This window comes from Neodiprion fabricii, chromosome 3 (assembly GCF_021155785.1).
Source record: "Neodiprion fabricii isolate iyNeoFabr1 chromosome 3, iyNeoFabr1.1, whole genome shotgun sequence".
Taxonomy (NCBI): domain Eukaryota; kingdom Metazoa; phylum Arthropoda; class Insecta; order Hymenoptera; family Diprionidae; genus Neodiprion; species Neodiprion fabricii.
The window spans coordinates 30,272,218-30,289,894 of record NC_060241.1 but is presented as its reverse complement, the minus strand read 5'-3'; the positions used below and the strand labels follow the sequence as shown (position 1 = coordinate 30,289,894).

At 39.1% G+C, this 17,677-nt stretch overlaps 1 protein-coding gene across 2 annotated transcripts; it reads right to left on the bottom strand.

The window, feature by feature from the left end:
• Positions 1-14,643: 14,643 nt before the first annotated feature.
• On the bottom strand, positions 14,644-17,428 carry LOC124177142 (cobalamin trafficking protein CblD). Of its 2 annotated transcripts, none has more exons than XM_046559190.1 (5): positions 17,336-17,428; positions 17,020-17,158; positions 15,760-16,205; positions 15,439-15,655; positions 14,644-15,307 (listed from the first exon to the last, which is right to left on the bottom strand). In XM_046559190.1, exons 2-5 carry the CDS (start codon positions 17,156-17,158, stop codon positions 15,234-15,236), a joined length of 876 nt encoding a protein of 291 aa, XP_046415146.1. In that variant the 5' UTR covers positions 17,336-17,428; the 3' UTR covers positions 14,644-15,233. The 2 variants fall into 2 exon arrangements, with proteins under 2 accessions (XP_046415146.1, XP_046415145.1); XM_046559189.1 differs by having other exon boundaries at positions 17,305-17,415.
• Between the last annotated feature and the right edge of the window lie 249 nt (positions 17,429-17,677).

The window sequence follows — 17,677 nt, the reverse complement described above, 5'->3', positions numbered from 1 at the left end:
TCCTGCAGTTTTCACGGCTCCCTTGTTTCACCGCGATAAAAAGAGACGTCATTATCTTTCTCCACCTCTGCGCATAAAAACTTTGGTTAAATTTACCCCTCTTACGCCAATTAGTAATTATGTGAAAAAGAAAGGAGTATCATAATACGTTTCGTTGAACCGTAAAGATTCTCGGTGATCTTGGACGAATACGAAAGAGTGACCTAAATCACTTTTACAGTTTTACCTTGGAAGCCTCGTCACGCTGCTTTTTATTATTCATTACGGGAAACAATTTCTTCGCCTTCCTCGTCGGCACGTAACGCACGTATATAGCGGAACACTAACGTGCCGGGTATTCAGCACGTAACCTATATAACGTAACTCGTTGCCAGTATTAAACATGGAAAACTTTCCGCCAATCTGCAGCTACGGCGGTTGAAGAACAACAAGAAATTCGGTGCATAACGCGCCCAGAAGCCTTCCGGAACACAGAAACGGTACTTACGAAAGTACGGATTCGCGTGACCAAACAGAAGCCAAACAGCCTGCCGCCCGAGGGGTTAATTTCCGGAAATGTCTGCCGTTCCAAAGTGAAGACGTTCGCGAGATAGGATCCCTTGCGATATTTTGTCCCAAGTTTACCCGGCCATACCTGCCTGCGAATAAATTACTAGGCCCAAGTTTACCCTTTAAACTTTACTACCCCGTTTCGAATATAATCGTATTAATCCTACGGGATTAAACCCTGGGGTTTGCTCGGTACAATCCCTCATCTCTGTATGCATACATGCGTCGAAATCTTGGCCGAAATTATTGTCTCCGAACGGAACAACTGGCGATGAGAAATCCCTCGACGGTCTTACGAGACGAACTATCTACGATAATCTTCTCCCCTTGACTTGTTTCCCGGCATCGCGCCGAGCTGACTAGCGTCGCTCTTACTACTTATTTTTTTTATTTGAACCGTGCGCTACCTTCGATCGTTTAAATTGTACTTTTGGCCGATCGGATCCAGAGCTATCGAGAGTTTCTCACTACTGTTATAGACTTTTTCCACGCATCCGTGACACGGTCCCCAAACGCTGGGTGGGTTCGTGTCTGCAAGTTTTCCAACTCAATGATACTGGGTAAATTTTATTTTTCTTCTTTGGAACGTGCCAGATTGAAGACGTAACAAGTTTAGATATCTTCGAACGAGAAAATTGGGGAACGGAAGTTTAAATGCAGCAATTTAACGGAGTTGGGTGAAAAAACGTGTCGTTCAGATTATTATTTCGAGTGAATCATTTTGACGGTCTTACAACAGTATGTGATCAATATCATTTGCGATTGACACGAAAAATTTTTTTTATTACTAAAAATGTTTGGTGGGTCAAATATTACGTGTAATGATGAGTGTTTTAAAGTGTTTTTCAGTTATCGTAATAATTCATGGTTATGTAGCGCAGTGTAGACATTCTATACTGGTTTCAACAAGTGTACAATTTTGAAGAAACAAATAAACGAGTCAGCGATACTGTCAAAGTTGAAGAAACGACCGTCATGTAATCTCCAGCAAGGAGTAAGGTAATACTGTAACTTTATTTTGTGCTTATTCATGTTAAGTAAAAAGTTCAGAATTCCGGAAGAAATCGGTGGAAGAATCCTGCAATAAAATTTATGTGATTTCTTAAATGTGACGCGGAACCACGATTTTAAAACGTTTCGGGAAATAGCGTACAAAAAATTCTTCTCAACACAAATTACGTACGCCCCTATTTAATTGCATGATCTGACTTATTGTTAGATGAATAGAATATACAGAATCTAACAGATACATGCGTGCCGATAAATCCGATTGGCGACATTCAGTTATATCGAATAAACAAAAACAGTGTAAAGATGCAACGAACGAACGCTGTTTCGTCACTTGTATTTTATTTATTTTCCTACGGGCAAATTGCAAATATTGACATTCGTATATGTATTTCATACGCACGACGCACGATGGACACGTTACTAATTGGGGATCGACCGTAACTTTTTTTGCTGCAATTTATACCTGCTCGACATTGTAACTTGTCATCTTTCAACCTTTGTCATTTATATTTTCTCGCGCATAACCCGGATAAAAATCTCTGTATTAAAAAAGTTACGTAAATAATATAAATAAGGGCGGGTCATGTTTTTAGACCGACGCATGCATGAATTTTGCGAATACTTATTTCTTATGGGACCTGGCTGGTGTTCACAATTTTTGTACTCCACCTGTCACTCGTCTTCTCACCGATTCGCATATCTTTTCATCATTTAACTTTTCGTGCACGCAATTCTTGATTATAGAACGGCCCTCGCCTCGTCGCAAATTTATTAATTACGCATGTCACAATTATGCGTTGCCTTACATACTATTATCGACTTAGTGAAATCGATTGTAAAAAATTATTCCCGTCATTTTCATTGCCCTGCGTAATATGATAGCTCGGCGATTATAAATTCAATTGAGCAGACTGAGCGGGTACAGAATTTATCGTCGATGTAAATAAACAAGTGTGGTGGTATTGATGAATTAAATGAAACGTAAAAACCGATTGATTACGGGCGAAGTGTTTTGGACTAGTGGATTAACGTTATTCCCAAAAATAAAACGGTTCTCCATTAGCTAGGCTACCCTTGAACGGATCGTCTTGATCCACACGCATGTATCCAATATTAACAACAACTATTTTGGCTGAAGATTACACAATTCGCTTTCGTCCTGTGCTCGCTGAAAATTGACAAATTCACAGCTGAGGACTCGGGGTCGAATTAAAGGGAAAAGAAGTATCCTAGTACGACTTTGCAGAACATCAGTTAAGATGAATCGAATTTTTATGATCATCTTCAAATTAGGATGATGGATCTAAATTAACGGAATATGTCCATGAAAATCAAGGTGTTATTTCATGAAATAGTTGAGTATTTTTTTTTTTTTTTTTACGGACATCGTGAAGTGAAAAAAATTGATGTTACTCATTAATCGGATTTTCTGAATACGTACATCTCTTATTCATCTCTACATTAGTCTTAGTGGCTCAAGTCGCTTTCATCATGTTTTACAGGATAGGAACGAGCAAAATGTAAGATTTCGTGAAAAAGAATTTCATTCAATCGCTTTATGTATACTTGTCTCAGTTTGCCTCAGTAGCATTTTCATTATCTGAAATTTTGCAAAACTATACGTCATTCAGTCCACCATGTTTCATTGCTGAAATTCGGATGCGTCGGATTCGCAACATATACGTAACTCAGATGAAAGGTAATTTTTTTCACCCTGCTTTCGCGAAATGTACGATGCCATGTGTTATAAGCTATGTAGAGCAGATCTAGTTGGATCGAAGGGAATATTCGGTAAATTCTGGTCCCACGACCCAAACCGCAAGTTATAAGCCACCTCAAAAGTATGAGATTAAATTCACCGCCTTACCCCGGAAGTCGATAACTCGTGGCTTGCTCGCTCGATGGAATGAAATTCGACAGACTGCTTTCCGGCTTCGACACGATCCGAACTATTTTATTCCGGCGAAAGAAAAAGTCACGAACCATCGTCAGCGAGACCGAAGTGGTCCTCTGCAAAGATGCAACCTGCATCGAAAATCGCCGGTTAACTTAAAACGTCTGATAGAAAGAAAATTTAGGAAAATTGTTACACGGACGAGAAACCATCGCGACACTCGACGTCATCGAGTTATAAATTGTTTTGGGTGATCAATGTCCCCCGGATGTTGGTCGTAAGCTCGTTTCAAATTTGGCAGGCTTTATTTCTCAAGACTTTGAGTTGAATCCAAGATAATGGGATAGCGAGTCCCAATACGATTGTAAACGCGATTCGAAAAGCTGGATGAGGGGCTGAGCGACTGTGGACTCGGAAATATATGGGATAATGGAGAACTTTATTCTGACGTTAGTCAAACCGATCATCCGCAGAACCGAAGTAGAGAATCATTTTGATCCATCTCCAACCGCAAACCTTGCACCCATGCTTCACCGTCCCGATTGAAATGGAGAAGGAAAAACAGAAAAAAAATCGAACATCCGCCTCGTTTCTTTCTCTCCTCTCTCCTCTCTTTTCGCACCCGTCAGCGGGACAATAACACTGGGCGCAGCTCGTAATTATAAGAGGCCTCAGGCTGTCGCACAATGCAGGGTTGTGCGCGACGTCGATCCGCGAATCTTGTCAAAGGGGTCAAACGGGTCAAACGGGTCAAATGGGTCAATTGGGTGTCGGTTTAGTCATCCGAATCTCCCCGCCGCGTGGTAGGCACTCGTTAGCTTCGCGGTCTGTATACGGGAACAAAAAAACCAGAGGCTTCCCCGCCGGCTGTTAGTTTTCGCCCCCCCACGACACTCGGTTCGACATTCAAGTTCCCACCTTCGTATTCCCGCAAGGTGGGTGCAGGTAGCCTCGTCTGGTTCATCCGCTTTCATCTTCATCTCCTCAACAAGGAGAGAATAACTCTGGTTCTTAAGACTCGGGGGGCAAGGAGACCGTTACATCCTTTGGCCAGGATATCGATCCGGCTTAGGATGAACCGCCGGGCGGTCGGTGAACCGCTCACTTGATACACGGTACTCGGCGTCGGGACTTGGTTAAAGTCTTTTTCAACCTTTAACCCTCCGCCGACTTACGAGACCCTCCGCTATTTCGTCATGATCTAAATTCTATCGGAATCAAGGAAGAATTGCCCGGGCATTCCGTTGCACCGTCTGGAAATACCTTTTCGCCTTGTATTTGCTCAGTCTCTGCCCCCCGCCGCGTACGTCACATAACATGCCTTATCGTACACTGCAAAGCTATTTCTAATTCGGTCCTCTCGATCCTTGGGATGGTTTCCATTCTTCTCTGTATTTCCTCCGCATTTTACCTGCAACTCTTATAGACAACTTACCATTCAAAATTCTGTTTCGAAAAATTGGCCGATTTAAGGATAACTCGTGAGATCGGGAATTATTGATGGGGTAATATTTCATTGATCCTTGGTGCTGATATATCTGGGTACTTGTACGGATCAGAATCAATTTCTCGTTATGGTCAGGGCGTAATATTTTACCGAGCACCTCGATATCGCCTGTAGAACTTTAGTCAACGCACATTAATTCAAAACTTCCGCAGAGCAGGGTCGAAAGGGTTGATTTTGTATAAACATCTCCTCAGAATTATAATTGCAATGAGATGATGAATTCGTCGTTGTGGAAAGTGCAAGTTTTAATTGCACTACTTCGCAGCTCGGATGATTTTCCTGCTGATTAAAACCACAAGCCCAGCACCAGTTCGCTCCTCGTTGTGTCATCCCACTTCTCGGAATCCACCAAGTTCTCAACGGTTGGTTGCTTAACAGGTATACACTCGCTGTGTTCCAAAAGCAGCCGGCTTCGTAAAGTGCGGAACTTATCGGTCATTGCACAGGAGAGATTTATTGATATGTATTAACCCAGCCAGGTATTGTGCTCAGACGTTACCCGATCGTAGTATATACCACTGATTTGTGAGTAAAAAAGGCGGTGAACTGAATGATACTTCGTTGATTATATTGACACGAAGCCTGTTTGATGGCACTAAAATTTGTTCAACACTGATCATTTTTTCGCCGCTTTATCCCTCGCAATACAATGCAGGATTTACGGCCTCATACATTAACGACAAGCCTCGAGAAACTATTTCAACTTACGAATATATCGAGTTGAATTTAAATATCCCGGGTTTGGCTCGGTTCGCATTTAGACAAGTCAATTCTTCAGCTTGAAAGTGCATCTCTTGGCTTACGCTTGAGCTTATTGCCATACGTAAGTACTTTTCATCGTAACTTGAGCCTGCGTTTGGGATTCTTTTTCAGTTCCCTCGCGCTTTTAGCTTATCTGCTTCCGCTTCGTCTTTCATCCACGTTTCGTGAGAAGGATATAAAATACTGGTATAACAGCTCATCGAATATGCAGTGAAATTAAGGGGTAAAAATGGCCTGTTAAAATGTTCTTTGACGACTTTTTATCATCGTTAATCAAGTTCTCCTGTAATTCGAACTGCTAGCAAACTTTCGATGAAAAATTTAAAGACAAACGAGATAAACCGCATGACGCGACCGAGGCTTTCGAGGGCTTACGTAACGCCAATTCAACATCCGAAGTGCGGGGTGGTATCAGAATCTAAAGAAAATTCAATTTCAGCTTTGAGAGTAACTTTTTATTCGTTAGTCAGTATTTTTCTTTTGCCTAATTCGCGTGTGCTTACAGTTACGCCCATGTAATTTACGAGTGAAATCGGACCGACACACCCTACCAAAGTTTTTACTTTTTGTATACAGTTTAGCTCTCTGGTTCGCGACGTCAGCCCCAATTCTCGATACAGTTTCATTAGGGCAGGAATCCAAGAAGTAACTTTTCGTTTTTATCTGCTATCGCGAATCTATGGGGATATAATTTAATTTGCGGCCATTATTAAAAATCTCTTCAAAAATTTACTCTTTTCTGTTGACATTACTCGATCAATGGAGGGAAATAGAGAGAAAGAGAGAGAGAGGAAGTAGAATAGAATAGTATAGAACAATTTTTATTATACTAAAGCACTGCACCCAAAGGTATAAAGCAATGAAGCCAGGAACAGGGGAAGTACAATATCTTAAGGTTAACTTAAATCTATATTACCAGTAAGTAAATAGCAGCGAGATACCTGCATAGTAAGAGCAGGATTATAAAGCAATCAACAGACATACTTGTAAGAAGAAAACAATGTGAAGGAACACAGATCCATGATTAAACTAGGCTAGAACTAATACCGGTACGACTGCTATTATGCTGTTTTGCCCGAAGAATAAAGTCGAAAAGAGATCTCTTAAAGGGCGCAATGGTGGGAACCGCATGTATGACGGAGGGAGGTATTCAATAGCCGAGTAGCTGAAATCGGGGTCGATTTTTGATAAACCAAAGTCCTGCATACAGGTACGACAAAGTTGGAGAGTAATGGAGAGGGGTGCTCTCAATGACTGGGCACGCAAGGATTCAGTTTCAGAGAAAGAGAGAGAAAGAGAGAGAGAGAGAGAGAGAAGTAAATAACCCCGCAACCTTATCTGACAATGAAGTAATTTTTTCCCACGTTCCATCGCGTAATTACAGCTATTCGTTAGGGAAATTGAAAATTTCCTCACTTTATATGCGTAACAACATAATAATCGTCCAACTTTTCGACGATTTCTTTACATGCTATTCGTGCCGCGGCGTTCCCTCGTCAATGTAAGCATTATGCATACGTGTGTATACCAGCATATAACACGTATACGTACACATGCAGGCGAGGGTAGAAGATTACGGGTCGCTGGTCGGAAGTTCTTGCAGGTTGTTGTTTGCATAGTTATACATACGTATACACAAGCCGCGAGTTCGTCGACCCCGAGGCAGATTCGACCGTTCTTGAACTAGCCTTCCGACCGTCGCGACGCCGCAAAACCCATGTTGCGCTTGTCTCCCGAGGGATTGGGAAGGAACTACACCCCCCATATTTATTCGACCAGCCTTCACTTACAGCCAAACACGGCGCTCCCATTTCTAATTGATTGTCAGAGAAATTCTGTTTTACCTCCCTTGATAATTTCCCGCACTCAACTAATGGGCACCATCAAATTCGCCAACGTGAAAATATCCTGGCCACACTTGTACACTATAGGGTGCGATCCCTGTTTGCGCACAGATTCACCTTGTCGGTGCAACAGGTTCAATTCTACTTACGTCAGTATGAAAATCGGAGGAACCGATAATAGAGATTATACTAAAATTACAAGTAATACAAAACCGATATCGTGTGTATCGATTTAAAATTAAATCTTTGAAATGCTAATTGGAGTAATTATGCATGATGCATCTACTCTCAGGTGAATCGTGAATTGAGTTCAGACCAATTTTGATATCGCCGTTGCCAAGGCATATTAACTACCGTAACAAGACATTCGCCCAGTATCGACGAAGCAACAGCAATGCAGGTATAACTAGAATTCTATCAACAATCCGAAATTGGAGGGATTGCATAGCTGCAGATGATAATAGACTGCACTACAATGAGGGATGCTGACCTCGGAGATCTCGAGAGACGGATATTTCTGTTTGGTAACTATAGATGTGTTCTGTATACTCACAGCCCAAATGGGTCGGGCTTTATCTTCGTTTGGAAACGAGCCAGTACAGCGATACTCGAAGTACACGTTTATCTCGTGAAAAATTTCCGGGGTCCTGCAGGATTGATTTAATTGGTATTGGAAGATAATCGCGTATTCGCAGAACCACTCCTGAGCCGATAATAACGGCCTGGAACAATTCGCGATAAAATCTACACGTTAGCGAACCTCGGTAAAAAAAGAACTGCGAAAGTACAATGTAGGTTTTTCAGGACATTTGTTAGTTTGGAAAATAGTTTGTGTCTCCAAACGCGAAAGAAACCAGAACCGTATTCGCTGCACAGTCGAATCGAAACTTAATTTAACTATTAGTCTCAAACACAAGAAAACAAGTCAATATTCTCCCCTTTTCATTTATCTGCATCCCATATTTCACGCATAACGCTTTATGACAACATTTCCGAGCTTAATGTAATGTGCAGCGGCAGGGAAAAGTGGATTTTTTAACCAATCTCCAAAAAAGCATATAACGCAAATCGATTTAGCCCTCTTTGCCTTTCAGCCCTTCAATTAAAATCGATCACGAGCACCTGAACTTTGCGCTTTCTTTTTACTTTTTATTAATCCAGTCTCCAATCCTTCTCCATTAATCGTCAGAATAATCGTGACATCCTCATGGTGTTGGAACATTTCGGTAATGTTTCAGACCGTTAGCTTTGAATAGAATTTGGGTATTAACTTGTTTCCGGTTCTACCCATAATCCTCTCTGGCCGTGTGGACTTTAAAGCTGTCAGTTGGCCGTGGAAAATTAGCCCAAGGGATTCCGGTAGTGTCTCATCGACCAATTAGGGAACGCAACTTGCGATATGAGGGTCGCGTGGCCATAACGACGTCGAGAAGATCGATTAGTCTATACTTATGCGGTAAGGTACTCTTATAATTTCATTTAATTTTCGTTGGTCACCTCGAAATTTCGTTCGTACAGTGAATGTCGTGGCAATTACGCCGGGAAGCATGTGCAATGTGCACGTATATAAAACTACCAGTGGGGATTGAAAAGGGGGGAGGAAAAAATCAATGAAACAAAATTAAACCCTCTGCAAGCCTTTGTAATTGCCGCGTCACCGGAAAATTACTTCAACTCGATTTAACTTTTGAACTTCTCTAGTTTGCTCCCGGAAAATCGACCTGCCTTCCGGCCACCACGTAGCTCAGCGCAATTCTAATTAATCAGTCTGGTATTAACGAACCGTTTAGCTTGACTTCAGGATTGATACTCAGACAGGAGGGAGGGCCAGTATTACACGGATCATAATTGCAAATACTTTTCTTAGGAGTCACAAAGCTGCGCTCGAGTAAACTACTTATAAAAATTTCCCCCTAACGATTCTTCGTCTCCTTTGACACGACTCGTATAACCACTTCACAATACGTAGATTTGTGTATAAATTGAAAACTTATCTCGTTTAATTATCATCCGCTGGCGTTGTTCAAAAGTATTCGTTTGACAAGAAATTTCACCTGATAATCTACATTTCTGATTAAAGAGATGGAAAGAATGAACTCCTCCGCCCACGCGTACGACGGCACATATCGAGATTAGCATTTACCTGCGTAAGAATTCATGTCTATATCAAAAGCTATATCACGTATCGTGACAAGTGGAAACACATGATCTCACAGAGTTCCCAACGCCCTGTCATTGCGTGAGTTCTGATAACCCGCGGGGATGACGTTACATACTCAGGCATCGAAGCACGTTTTTTTGTCGGTTATATTTATGTACACAAATACATAACAAGTGTGGCTGGTTTTAATTACATCGCAGAAACATTGTCTCAATTTCATGGTAAAAGTCGACCGCATTCACCATGCATGGATAAAAATGAAAGAATTCCACTCGTTAAAGTGGAGTGATACCTAGTAGCACGGATGTAACTGCAGTCCTTATACGTAAACATTGAAATCATTCTGATCGCAGATATTTCGACCCTAAACTCGAATCTACAAGTTGCAGAATTTAGCAGGGATTGCAAAAGAAACGCGCTTATTCGGCTTAACTCTAATCCAATTTCCTAAAAAACGTATAATACGGTCGCAAGTTCTTGTTCACGAGAATATCGTCGGATAACGTACGAATAGCGTCGATGAAACCACGGAGGCCAATCCGCGGAGTCGATGCTTCATTGATTTCCTAAACTCATACCAATCACGACCGTGTGTGTAGAGCAACTATGTCACTATTCATAGTGGTTGCTGATTCATGTAAATCAATAAAATGTGCAGCCCACGTTCAACCCTACCGCACTGCAAGCTCATATATTTATATCCTCGCAAGCATTATACGGGTGTGTCATTTGCTTGCTTCGAGTAATTATAAAAAATGTGCTGCAGGGTGTGCTCGGCCCGCATGATGTAACCCGGTGAAACCTTGGTGTACGCCGTAGAATCGGACAGTCCCAATTGCACATCATTACCGTACATTATATCTCACGGCGTTTGCCGATCTTGCGCAACGATCGGTTGTTGCTACGTTGATACCGCTTCCCTGCTGCTGCTGCTGCTGCTGTAACTGGCAAATTTAAGCACCGCTCGTTCATTCAACCCAAACACGAACATATATTTACTTAGTTTCAGTACAGCGTAACACGGTACGTACGAACCGAACAGCTTGTCCTAAATCCCGATTGATTAATTAACCATCCGCTGCTGCATGAATTGGCCCGCCAATGGTTCGTCGGAGTTGCGAATTCTGTACACCTGTGTATGCATAACTCCCAATTATATCCTGTAAGCATGAATTTACCCGCCAACGTTATATCAAGATACGTGACATCTAGTTGATGCCGGAAAATTGGGAAATTTGGGAACTGCAAATCACGTCTGCGGTACGATTTTTGTTTTTTATGCATGTATCGCATTGACCTTTCCTCGTACGTACAAAAAGTATTCATTTCGGAAAAGGATGCACCTACAATTGAAAGGTTGTACGCGCTACGTTTCTCCGACAGGGAAATTCGCTCTTTCCTCCAGCTTCGTTAGATCTTTCATCGTTTGTTTGACGCAAGCCGACATTAATACCTATCACCTTTTACGCGCGATGTATGTATGTGTATAACCGCGCTCATTTCGCTCAAGGTGGTGATCTATTTCCCAATCTGATAACCCAGCCCGATATCCCTCGTATAATACACTGTCGGTATAGAGTCTACAGACTGAAACAGGCCACGGATAATCCACATAATCCACGCGACGTGTTATGCAATGGAAGCCTGTGGGTCTACTTATTGTTAATAAACATGACGGAAATATTGATATGAGACTACCTGCACAGGCACGATTCCGATTTATTTGTCGTACATTTATACCTACAGTTGTGAAAGCTTCGAAAATGTTTCGGTTTTCTTTTCAACAAACGCTTGATAGATTATCCTCGACGTGCCTTTTAAGATCTTCGATGTACCAGGATGTGATACACGGATTTAACTGAATAAACTGAAGGTATGAAATGGCATTATTCGAGCGCCAGATCCAGAAATTATTCTTCAGATTCAAGTATTTGGCATGTGATAGCGTGGGCTGGAAATACTATTGACAAGTGAATTTCAACGAATTGGGTCAAAATCAATACAACCGATGTTGATTGTACGTTTGCAATTTCTTTTCGGTTGTACCGTCATTTCCTGTGCTCGTTAGTCTTCGAGCGTCAGTAATTTACGCCCAATAAAATTACAGCAAGAATAATTTAGTCACGATTTCGTATCTAGGCTTCTATAAAAATTTGAAAACTCGAAATTCAACTTGCAGAACTTAGTTTTACTGCACTTATTCGTTTAGTACATGAACTGTTGATTGTTAATTCCAATGTGTAGCAACGGGAGGAATTTATGCCACTCAGGAATGTTCAACATTACGTTATTAAATTGCAATTCTAATGGACTGCTTCAAATTTTGATTTGACCAACGTTGCGCGGAATTTTATCCATCTGTACACAGCTGCGGTCCACGAATTATATTTTATTCTTTTTTCTCATTTCTGTATTAGCATAATTATTTTTCTTGCGCAATAAATTCCTTCCGATATTCGCAATTATACCGCATTCAGCTCCGGTTTGTTAAAACAAATTGAAATAAGCAATAAAATGGAAAATTGAATAATTTCGGTTGAAGATTAGCGGCATTACCACGATAAAGGAATGACTGGATCATGGAATATGAATAATACATGTTGATTGATGAGGAAAATTGAGATTATCCAATTAAAAAATCGATTGTAAACTACAATTATATATCGACGAGGAAGAAAAGCAATGAATAATGACTCGTGTCGTATTTATCATAAAATTTCCACCATAAAATGAAGCATTTATTACAATCTGTACTCCATTACAGTACAATACCGTACACCTATTAAAATCGAATATACATATACATGTGTGTGTGTGCCTGTGTACATATAGGTATACGTACGGATAGAAAAGACTTGTACCCACACCGAAACGCAGTGGGGGCGAATTTTATTCAGGCTGACAGAAACACGAAGGAGCCTGAAAAGTTTCGAGACTATGAAAAAAAGCGTATTCCAGAGCCCTTGCAGACAACCATAATGTCTTTGATTACAAATTAACGAATAAATTAATTTACACCTGTAAAATAAATATACAATAATTGTATAGTGTGATAAGATCGTATAGTGTGATAACATCGTATATGTGTAAGAAACAGATATTTGCGGACCATAGCCTAGCGAATAGGCATTTTTTTAAATATCGATGTTCGCTGTATATTATATTATAATAAATAATCATATTACTGTAATTATATCGAATCAAGAAAACCAATCAAATTTCTCATATATATAAATATTCAAATAAACTAAATGTATCGTATTTGTACTATATCTACGATATTCCTGTGTACCCATACTTGTTTATTTATTTAAAAAATAAATCAATGATAAATGTCTATTGAAGGCGGTGCAGCAAAAGTGTAATATAATAATAACCAGACCGGTAATAATAATGAACGGTCGTATCTCACAATATGCTAATTAATTTTTGTATTATATCTAACCGTGACACAGGCAAGTACAGTCGCCTGTTTGACGAGAAATGTATGTATCCCACTGTCTGCGGGTGAATTACCAAAGCATTTGTAATAATTAAACTATTGTACCTAATTAGAGAGACCAATTTCACGTCCTCCACAGCTACCACCAACTATTTGTATGCCCATCGGCATTTTCTTCCGGCAGTTAATTGAATTTTCCAATAATTAGCTTAATGCACGAACGTGTTCGCATTACATTCAAGATTTATGCAATATTTTCAATTCACATTTAATATTATTCACGAGAAGCAATATTCACAAACTTGGATAATTTCATCTATACCTAGATATGTTTTTTATCATCGGGAATTGAATACTTCACTTTCAGTCTGCAGAGTTCAAATTACTCCAATGACTATAACGCATATTATGCCCGTCAGCAAGTAGGATTCATTGATATTTTGTATGCAGATTGCAGAAAATCCATAGCTTACTAATTAGTAGCTTACTAATTCTGTGAGAACAAATTGCCTACTGATATAACCTATCCGATTGTCTATCATTAGCCAATTAATTGCCACTTGTCTCATACATATAGGATATATCATTCTTCCAGCGAATAATGTAAAGAAATGATTATTTTGGTTAATAATTATTGTCAAACTTACACATGTGAATTTTCTTCTATCCTTGACCGCGTAATAAATGTGTAATGAAATGCTGAAGAATTGACACTGCGAATATACTATCGTTCAAAGAATACGGTACGGTATGTTTTAGATACTAGACAAGTGATGTTTTTTAAGTGCATACATACAGGAACGAAGGGAGTTGGGCTTGTAAAAATCTGTGTACAGCGCGTCAAGCATTCTTTTATACTCGCCATCAGATTAAATATTTGTAGTAATAATAATAATGATAATAATAATATTGATATTGATCAATTTGAAGAGTCAAAAACGGCATCCTTTTTTCCAGAACACTTTGTACGTCAGATATAAATATAACTCAAATCTATTTAATTTCTTTGCTGTACTTCCTACACTATTGTATATCCGCTTACCTATTATACATACCTATATTTATACTATAGTATACATATGAATCCTAGTTACCTGTACTTCATTGTGTAATTCATGTGTAATGTGTCATTAATCATTTCACACTCAAAAGTGCATTGTATTTACATACATCTCTATACCTAATGGCAGAAACAAGATATTTGTATATGCTGCGTTGTATTATAATCTACCACTGTAAATTGCTTTATTATCTGTGTGTTTCTTCCTCTCTTTCTCGCTACTTTCAAGTATCTTTTTTTTTCAGTCATACTTCAACTAAAAACTACCTTCGTAATCAAGAAAACCAGCTCGGTGTAATACTTCAAACTTTATACTTCAAATGAGTCGAAAAACGGTTGATGCCCAAAGGCAAATAATTTGGCCAGTGCAATACGGGTTTGTTAAGAATTTCAAGAAAAAGGCTACACGGGGATTTAAAATTCGTAATCCAGCGAATTTATTTTCATTAAACAATCCTGTAGTACATATTTTTCACTAATCTTCGAATTTAATGTTTATTCGAAAAACTGTATAGTTTAGTTCTTTCAATGCTTATTGAAAACGTTCCTAATTTAACGTGAAGATACATACGTACATACTCTGATTTCGATTCAAGGTATCCGTTGGAATAGGGAAGAGTCACGCAGTACCGACCAGCCTACAGTATCGGTCAAAGCTAGTTGTCGCTTCCCTCTGACAGACCCAACAACTTTAGTCGATACCAAAGGCTGATCGGTACTGCACGTCTCTGCCCTAAATGTCTTAGCTTCACAATCAGATATCATTATCTATTAGTCAATTTTCGGCTAGTAGGCTGCCTTTAATTGTAGGTTGTTTTTTAACTACGTTTTACTTCATACGAACATAAGTATGAATTGAACCGGTAATAAGAAGTCAATAAAATTAATCAACACTAGTTGGTATAACGGAAAACGAATTTTTCTTCTCTTTCTGTTTATCTTAATTCAACAACTAATCAGCGACATTGAATTGACAATTTCTGCTAACACGACTTGAGACATGTCATTGCTCGTTTAGATCATTCACAAGTTCCTTTAAAAACTCCGTGCTGGGGGGTGCCGTTGTATAAAGACTCCCTGAAACATAATTGAACGTCAATTATTTATTAAATACTGTATCTGCTGCCAGTTTTCTATGCTGCCTTCATACATGGATCTGATTAAAGACAGTTTTGTTCAAATTGATGGAGTCTACACAACCCACTCACCGATAAAATTCGTTTGATCACTGTCAATTGAGATGACCTTGCAGAATCTTTTCTGTTCAATTTTAAATCCAAGGCATCTGAAACGCTCATCTGTTTTATAAAGAGTACCATTTTTATGCGGGTTCAAGAACGGCTGTCCACTGAATGGATTTATAAAATCAGCCCAGTAGCCAACCATTTTGAGCTTAGTACAGATATCAGACGCTGCAAGAAGGAACTGTAGAAAAATGTAAGGAAAAAAGAGATATTATGAAATTGATGAAAGTGAATATGATTGGCAGGGTGGTGTTCGGGAAGAAGTATTGGCTGTATTATACTTACATATTTCGCTAACTTTTCAGTTTCAACTTCTTTGCTCCACCTCATTGTTTCAAGATTTGGTTTTTGACTGATGGTCATTATCGTTAACTGTGGCGAGTTTATCTCCATACATCCGGGGAATAACTCGGTTATACCTTTTCTTAACAATACTGGGCATTCTTGAGCCACACAATGTAAAACGGGTCGACTAGATTCAAGTAAAGTATCGTCAGATTTTTTCGGTACAGATTCATACGTATCTGAGTGTTGCGGAAAAGTATTGGCTGCTTCCATCAAATTCTCAATGCTATTCTCATCATCTAACACTATTGAACGCGTTTCCACCTGAGCTGTTGTCGAAGCATCTAACCAGCCAGGACCAACACTGCCAGGTAAATAAAATCGGAAGCCCCTTGGCGCCAATAACTCCCAGTTGGGATTTGCCCCAAATACAGTGTTTTCCACATCTAAAAAAGACGCAAATTTTGAGTTTTTTTTCAAATGTAGAATAATGGAGCAGCATTAAAATTAGTCTTAACAACTTACTGAGCTGAATAAATTATTATACCTGATCATTCTTATTTTTAATTGTTTCATCCACTCAGTCCGAGCAATATTTACGTAATATCAGTACTTCCAAAAAAGTTCTAATCATATCTGATACTAAATTTATCTAACAGTTCATTGCAACGTATAAATAATAGATTCACTCATTTCATCTATGCTGCATCATTTTATGGTAAATAATGTACGTAAACCCTTGATCAATACATACTGAATCATGATTGCACTTTTACTAGTCAATCTTCATATATCCCTGGTTTTTGCAAACAACATACAACTATAAAATTAGTTCTTGACAGTTAAACTTTGACATTAAATTCATTTTCCAACTATGAACAAAATAAAAATAAATTGTAATTCTACTGAACCGATGATTGCTGAATATGATGTGAACTGATGAATGTCAGGTGTAATCAAAAGTTAAACTATTCTCAATTAACATATCAACGCTTGATCTTAAATACTTTAATTAATAACCTCAAATATTTTCCTATTGCATCATTCTCTCAATGCTTCATCAAATATAAATATTTCTAAGATAAGACGAAATGAACCAAGGAACCAAATTGCCAAATCATCAATCGATTCTGACTAAATATATGTATTTAACATAAGGCCAGCTGAGGTCATATTGCCAAATATAGAATAATATTAGCCTCTTTTTCTAAGGAAAGCGACAATGCATGAATAAGGAGCAAAGATAAACAAGCCCTTTACCTTCGAGCGGTTCGTTGTTGGATTTAACGACCTTGTATGTACTTGTATTCTTTTGACTGCGTCGTGAGTACTTAGCCTTCAAAATGAAACTGACGGAGGTAGCGTTGCAATTTCTTTGCAATATTTTGGAGCAAAGCATCTAGAATAATATAAAATTGGATGGGTTAGGTTATGCCTACTGAAATCGTACGAGTTTCCTGGTGATAACGTTTTGTGAACAAAATTGGTTTGGTTTTCTAGAGTTTTTGAAATGAAAAATGCATAAAAATACGATGTAGTATGCACCTTATTACCATTGAAGTGTAATTTTACATACTAGATTTAGATTACGTATCGAAGACGATTCAACTACCCAGGTTTACTTTCGCGGAACTTCATTTTGCAGATTAACTTAAAGCCGACTGATGCTAGACGGCGCTACGTGTTATAAATTCAAACAAACCGGTCGTGTGACTATGATACGCGCGTGTTTTGAACTAGCGACTCTGCTTTTTACATACCTATAAAAATATTGTAACTTTAGCGAATAACTTACAAAAAGAAAAACATTTTTTCATCCAATAAAACAAGCAGCGATTCGCAAATAGCACTCATGTTCGTACATACATACCTCTAAGAATGCATCTCATTGTTAATTATGGTTGAACACACGGCTGTG